At 49.3% G+C, this 7,598-nt stretch overlaps 1 protein-coding gene across 1 annotated transcript; it reads left to right on the top strand.

The window, feature by feature from the left end:
• The first annotated feature begins 842 nt into the window (after nt 1-842).
• Nucleotides 843-2,553, top strand: LOC123089295 (tryptamine benzoyltransferase 1). Its single transcript, XM_044511010.1, has 2 exons — nt 843-1,266; nt 1,366-2,553. Exons 1-2 carry the CDS (start codon nt 901-903, stop codon nt 2,293-2,295), a joined length of 1,296 nt encoding a protein of 431 aa, XP_044366945.1. The 5' UTR covers nt 843-900; the 3' UTR covers nt 2,296-2,553.
• Nucleotides 2,554-7,598: the final 5,045 nt, after the last annotated feature.

The raw sequence follows: 7,598 nt of genomic DNA, 5'->3' as shown, positions 1-7,598 counted from the left end.
TCAACGGTGCTTCCCCCATGTCCTCTGCCTCCGACTACGCCGGGTCTTGCAGCCCACTTGCCGGTCTTCTAGCGATTTTGGTGTGGGTACGTTGACCTAGTCGAGTTTAAAGCCGTGACCCCGCGGAGGGTGTTCTGGAGAAGCCATGACGCGGTCTGGATTTCCTGTGTCCCTTCTCCTCGCCTTTCATTGCTTGAGTCTGGACTAGGGGGTTTAGTTGTGGTGTTTCCTTGTTTGGACCTAGCATCCCATGTCTCTTGGGCATCATATTCCCGCACTTGCGTTTGTGCCATGTGTTGTACCCTTACTTGTACTAATTATATTTCTTCTATTGATGAAAAGATAGGCAAGCTTTGCGTATTCGTGAAGGCAGACAACTCAGATGCATAATCATCGGGCACACCGAATTATTGCATCAAATTCCATCGAATTCGAAATCTTTGATAGGTCCGGACATTTTCTTCGGTGCAAATCTTACATTCATAGGTAAATCGGAGAAGAACAAAACTTGGTAAAAACAGTGAGACACGAAAATGCCAGCACTAGCCTCCCAAGTTGAACACACGTTCGTGCCAGGTTCGTGCGGGCATAGTTTCCCTCTCGTTCTCATCGATGGGCAGGGCAGCTGACCTAACCGTGAGGCCCGTGCCCGACAGGCCAAAATGTCAAATACGTAGTACTCCACATCCGTCGAACGAAACCTAATGTACACGGATGGTTAGGTGCAGTGTCCACGTCCTTTTCTACTTCTCTGGTGATCATGCCGGCCCAACGTGCAGCCACAGCAAGCTGAATCCATCTATAAATGGCTCGTGTCCCTGTGATCCATTCACCAAATTAAGCGATCCACAGAGTAGGAACGTACGCGCGTAGGTGCAGAGCATACAAGAATTTCGATCGATGGAGATTACGAGCAGCACGATGGTGAACCCGGCGTACGCCGTGCCGCACCCGCTCGTCGGCGAGAAGGTGCCGCTGACCGTCTTCGACCGCGCCGCCCTGGACATCTTCGTCCCCACCGTGCTCGCGTACCCCGCGCCGGCGCCGTCCAACGAGGCGCTCAGGGAAGGGCTCCTCAAGGCCGTCGCGCCCTACCCTTACCTGGCGGGGCGCCTCGCCCTCGACGACCACGGCCGGCGCTTCCTCCACGTCAATAACGAGGGCGTGCTCCTGATCGAGGCCACCGTCCCGGTCGACCTGGCGGACGTGCTCGTCGACGGCCGCATGGCCGCTGGCGTCGAGGACCTCTACCCTACGTTACCAGAGGTATTGCTCGCTTGATTTTGCTTCTATCACAACTCACGTCACATCCATGGACATCGTGCATGCATGTACAAGTGCTTACATTTTCTTTTTCATATACAGGAAAACATCGGGGCGGCGCTGCTGCAGATCCAGCTGAACAGGTACAAGTGCGGTGGTCTCGTGGTCGGCATAAGCTGCCACCACCACACCGCCGACGGCCATTCCATGAGCATGTTCTTCACCGCGTGGGCAACGGCGGTGCGCGAGGGTAAGGACTTCACCACGCCGACCCCGTTCCTCGACCGTGCGAGAACTGCGTTGCCTCGAATCACGCCGACGCCGGTGTTCGATCACCGGTCACTGGAGTTCACGTGTGGAGATGGAGACGCCTACGCCGTCGTCCCCATGGATAGGATAAAAAACCTCACCCTGGACTTCACGGCCGAGTTCGTCGCCGACCTCAAATCCCGCGTGGGCACACGTTGCAGCACCTTCCAGTGCCTACTAGCGCACGTCTGGAAGAAGCTCACGGCGGCGCGGGGCCTGAAGCCGGAGGAGTTCACCAAGGTGAGGCTGGCCGTGAACTGCAGGGGTAGGGCCGACCCTCCTGTGCCGATGGACTTCTTCGGGAACATGGTGCTCTGGGCTTTTCCAAGGCTTCAGGTCCGGGACATCCTGAACTCGAGCTACGGCAGCGTGGTCGGCGTCATCCGCGACGCCGTGGCGCGCATCGACGACCAGTACGTGCAGTCCTTCGTGGACTTCGGCGGAGTGGCGGACGCGAACGGGGAGGAGCTCGTCGCGACGGCGGCCGCTGCCGGCACGATGTTCTGCCCGGACGCAGAGGTGGACAGCTGGCTGGGATTCAGGTTCCACCAGCTCGATTTTGGCACCGGCGCACCGTCCGCTTTCGTGCCGCCGGACTTGCCTTTCGAGGGGCTCATGATCTTCATGCCGTCGCGCAAGGCGAACGGTGGCGTCGATCTCTTCATGGCCGTCGCGGAGGAGCACGTCGCGGCGTTCCAGCAGATCTGCTACTCGTTAGATTGATCGACCCGCCAGGGGCAAGATGGAATCGCTTCCGCTTGCATTCATGGATGCATGTCATTAGAAATGTCACGTTTATTACTACGAAACAATTGCACTGGAATTATGCAGTGTATGTACTTTTCTTTAGGGGTATGCAGTGTATGTACTGTATGTAGATGTTATCTGTAAAATCACCTGCAGTTGAGTTGTTAGCCAAAAACGTGGAGGTTGACCTGTGTAAGTAGTTCGATCATTTAAGAATAAAAATATTTATGAGAACTCTTTTTTTAAAACCTTTTTTTGAGAACTCTCAATTGCAACCTTTTGGTTGTTGGAGTGTCTACAGATATTCGATTTAAGAAGGATAAAAAGAATCTTTCGAACTCATGATTGTGTTTTGGGAATGGCTAGATGTAAGTTGCCCAATTTTCAAATGAGCGCTGCTATGCAAACTATAAAAATATGGCCGATTCACGGCCGACACGCTACGGCTCCCGCGCAGCCTGGCCGCGCCGCCTCCCCCTTACTGCGGCCCACCGTCTTAATGCCGCCCCCTGGCCATCTCTCTAGCCCCAACAATGACCGTTTTTTCTCCGGCGAACTTGAACCACCGCCGTTCTTCCGCCCCCACCCCCACCCTAAGATAGATGATGGGGTAGCCCTCCGGTGAGCCGCTTCCTTCTCCTTCCTTCCCTACGACCACCTTCCTTCTCCTTCCTTTCTTCAAAATCAACTGACTACAAATAGCTAAAGTCAGTCGACTGATATCTCGAGACTGGGAACTTACAGGTTCATTAGAAACGTATGATGAGGGACTAGATAGCTCAAGACAGTGGTTTTCCTCCTCGGACGATCAAAGAGATATTCTTAGGGCCCTCACGGTGTGACGGCATCCATCATTGTCCGTCCAGATACAACGTGACTTGCTCATGGATATGCCAGAACACGTGAATGAGAAAAGAGAATAAAACCGGTAACGAGGAGATTGGCATAGTGACAATGTGTTTGACTCACGGGAATGCCAATATATCTTACCTCTTCCAAAGTGTCGTCAAGCAAAAGTTATAGCATATTGTAGCTAAAGGTTCACTCGAATATCATTCGTGTGAGTATAGAGGTCAATATGAATGTCCATAGTTCTGTTATTGACCATTGATCGAAAGGTTTTTGTGTCATATCTATATTTCACCGAACCTGCAGGGCCACACGCTTAAGAAACTTTGATCTGTTGAGTAGTAGATAAGTTAGGAGCATAGGAGAATATCACCAGAAAAGTTTCGGAGATAAAAAAATTATATTGAGAGAGAACCGTAAGAGTTTTGGAGAAACCTAAAGCGTTTCGAAGAAAACCGGATAGGTGGAAATGGTTATGGAGGATGTAATAATAGTGTAGGAGGGCTCCAGAATTTAATGGGAGCCCCTTGGAAATATTATAGGCGTCATGGGCTGCCCAAAATAGGCTAGGCCTATTAGGGGGCAGACACATGGGCCTTAAGGCCCATGTAGGTGCCCCCTTTTGCCTTGCCCCCTGAGGGAGTCCTGGATAAGGGGGTATCCGGGCAGTCGGACTATATACTGTGGCCGGACTGTTGGACTATAAAGATACAAGATTGAAGACTTCGTCCCGTGTCTGGATGGGACTCTCCTTGGTGTGGAAGGCAAGCTTGGCGATCCGGATGATAGATCTCCTTCTCTGTAACCGACTCTGTGTAACCCTAGCTCCCTCCGGTGTCTATATAAACTGGAGGGTTTTAGTCCATAGGACAACATAATCATAATCATAGGCTAGCTCCTAGGGTTTAGCCTCTACGATCTCGTGGTAGATCTACTCTTGTAATACTCATATCATCAAGATCAATCAAGCAGGAAGTAGGGTATTACCTCCATCGAGAGGGCCCGAACCTGGGTAAACATCATGTCCCCAGTCTCCTGTTACCGTTAGCCTTAGACGCACAGTTCGGGACCCCCTACCCGAGATCCGCCGGTTTTGACACCGACACCCTCCCCCCAAGTGGGGGAGTGCAGTTAGGGTCTGGGGAGGGGCCCCGCCTCCTTGGATGCCGCCCCAAGGGAAGGAGGTCCCTCCTCCAAGTCGGCCCCCCCTCCCTCCATGTATATATACCCATGGGGGCGCCCCTATTGCGACACAATTTTGTGTGCATCTCGGGTGCCCCCTCACCCCCTATAGTTTTACCAAGATAGTTCTTCTCCCCAAAGAGCTGCTCCTCCCGCCACTTCTACTCCGGCAATGTTTAGCTCTCTGATACGTCTCCAGCGTATCTATAATTTGTTATTGTCCCATGCTATTATATTATTTGTTTTGGATGCTTAAAAGACATTTATATGCTATTTTATATTATTGTTGGGACTAACCTATTAACCGAGGACCCAGTGCTAGTTTCTGTTTTTTTTGCCTATTTTAGAGTTTCACAGAAAAGGAATAGCAAACGGGGCCGGAATGAAACCTTCGCGATGATCTTTCTTGGACCGAAAGCAAACTAGAAGACTTGGAGATGAAGTCAGAGACGCAACAAGGAAGCGATGAGTCAGGAGGGTGCGCCCAGGGGGGTAGGGCGCGCTCCCCACCCTCGTAGGGCCCTCGCAGCTTCCCTGACCTAGTTCCTTTGCCTATATATACTCTTATACCCTGAAAACATCCAGGAGAGCCATGAAACCACTTTCCCACTGCTGCAACCTTCTGTACCCGTGAGATCCCATCTAGGGGCCTTTTCCGGCATCCTGCCAGAGGGGGATTCGATCACGGAGGGCTTCTACATCAATACCATTACCTCTCCAATGAAGCGTGAGTAGTTTACCATAGACCTTCGGGTCCATAATTATTAGCTAGATATCTTCTTCTCTCTCTTTGATTCTCAATACCATGTTCTCCTCGATGTTCTTGGAGATCTATTCGATGTAATATTATTTTGTGGTGTGCTTGCCGAGATCCGATGAATTATCGATTTATGATCAAGATTATCTATGAATATTATTTGGTTCTTCTCTGAATTCTTATATGCATGATTTGATATCTTTGCAAGTCTCTTCGAATTTTTGGTTTAGTTTGGCCTACTAGATTGATCTTTCTTGCAATGGGAGAAGTGCTTAGCTTTGGGTTCAATCTTGCAGTGTCCTTTCTCAGTGACGGTAGGGGCATCAAGGCACGTATTGTATTGTTGCCATCGAGGATAAAAAGATGGGGCTGTCATCATATTGCTTGAGTTAATTCCTCTACATCATGTCATCTTACTTAATGTGTTACTCCATTCTTTATGAACTTAATACTCTAGATGCATGCTGGATAGCGATCGATGTGTGGAGTAATAGTAGTAGATGCAGGCAGGAGTCGGTCTACTTGACACGGACGTGATGCCTATGTTCATGCTCATTGCCTTAGATATCATCATAACTATGCGCTTTTCTACTCGGCAGTAATTTGTTCACCAACCGTAATATTTGCTATCTTTAGAGAAGCCACTAGTGAAACCTATGGCCCCCGGGTCTCTTTTCCATTATACTGAATCTCTTTTACATCTTACTAGTTTTTGATCTAATCTTTTACCTTCTGGTATATAAACCAAATATACCAAAAATATTTACATTACCGTTTCTCTATCTCTATCATATCTCACTTTTGCAAGTGATCGAGAAGGGATTGACAACTCCTTTATCGCGTTGGGTGCAATTTGTTGATTGTTTGTGTAGGTATTCGGTGACTTGTGCGTTGTCTCCTACTGGATTGATACCTTGGTTCTCAAAACTGAGGGAAATACTTACGCTACTTTGCTGCATCACCCTTTCCTCTTCAAGGAAAACCAACGCAAGCTCAAGAGGTAGCACTCTCAACGGTGAAGCACTGGATCACTGGTGTCATATGCATGCAATCCAAAGAGGGGCATGTCTTTGATTCTTTTTTGAGGGAACTGTTCATGGGACGGTTCGAGGGACTTCAAGATGATCTTCACCAACTCTTCTTCCGCTGCAACTGGAAGTTGGTAACGATCAGATCTAACCTAGTTGACAACATAGTTGCAAGGTTGATTCTCACCTGCAAAAATCCTTGCAAAAGACATCATTGGCGAATATTGGGATCATTGTGAGGGCATGACATCTCAAAGTATGCATGCTAAATCCACGGATCATGTGATGTAACTGCCCCAAGAATGATGGTTGGATCATGGCAACACCCTTTGTATTGACCTTTCCTTGCCACCAGACAATTCTTCCCTGTTCAATGCAGACAATCAATGGATCCAAGCATCACTGACCAACTTCTTTCTTCGCTTTCTTCCATGATTCTCTCGGTATCTTCAGCAGTGGGAGCCCTTAAGTACTCCAACCCATAGATCCGTCCATAGCTACACAGAATCATCTCACACACTCAAGGATGATATCTTCCCCAATGCGAACATCGTCATCAATGGCATCGATCGGGCATCCATAAGCAAGCACTCAAATGACTATTGTAATCTTCAACAATGGACTTGCACTTGACGTTCCCGTTGCATTCCTTCTTACATGGAACAAAGGATTGCATTTCTCCATAGCTTTTACAATGGCGTTGAAGAGATCCCGGTGCATACAGAATTGGCGCCGAGATAATTAGGGGGTTATACTGCATTCGGTGCAAAGTAATCCCTCACTAGACCATCATGGCCCGTGATCTAATCTCGGAGAAATCCTTCGACCAACCCTAAATTATTCCTCCATCATGACCACGGCAACCGCCAACTCGAAATCATCATCTTCTTCTTCCTCCAATGATGATTGATCATCGAAGATAATCTCCCACAACCTATTCATCTAAACAATGGAAGGTTCCATGATCCATTTGAGACCTTTCTTCGATAAAAAATAGAAAAATACATAGGAAAATATAATAATCACAAAGGCAATTTGGCAAACACCTTGTGGGCAGATGGGGCAGAGAGACGGTAGTTGGTGAAAGAGCTCTGGCTTGGGCCGTATGCGGCGGAGGACTCCCGCGACACTACCTAGCAGGATTTAGAGTCGAATCCCAAGAAATGGAGGCGAAGAACATGGACATGATGTAGGGGTGGCAATGGGGGTGACTGGGGCGTTCTACTTGGCTGGTTCCTACGCCATTATTCGGCTAGGGATTGCACTCAAGCTTGCCACACCATCTCCAACGTCTCTTCGATTTCTGGTGAAAATGGACCTCGATGGTGACTGGGAGAAGGCACGCGATAGTGGCCTCATCACCGGTGGGGCTGTGAGCTGGCGACGCTGAACGGTTCCACCGCAAGGGATTGACGGCAGCGGTGAGAGGCGAGGCAAAGCAAATCAGCACCAAGAGGAAGGTT

The sequence above is a fragment of the Triticum aestivum genome, chromosome 4B (assembly GCF_018294505.1).
Source record: "Triticum aestivum cultivar Chinese Spring chromosome 4B, IWGSC CS RefSeq v2.1, whole genome shotgun sequence".
Taxonomy (NCBI): domain Eukaryota; kingdom Viridiplantae; phylum Streptophyta; class Magnoliopsida; order Poales; family Poaceae; genus Triticum; species Triticum aestivum.
The sequence above is the reverse complement of the archived record's forward strand: the minus strand, read 5'-3'. Positions and strand labels throughout refer to the sequence as shown.

What these genes read in the sequence shown, in the direction of transcription:
- LOC123089295 (XM_044511010.1), top strand. Translation starts at nt 901, where the DNA reads ATGGAGATTACGAGCAGCACGATGGTGAACCCGGCGTACGCCGTGCCG. An exon ending in TCTACCCTACGTTACCAGAG is followed by an intron (nt 1,267 to 1,365) that starts GTATTGCTCGCT and finishes TTTCATATACAG; the next exon opens with GAAAACATCGGGGCGGCGCT.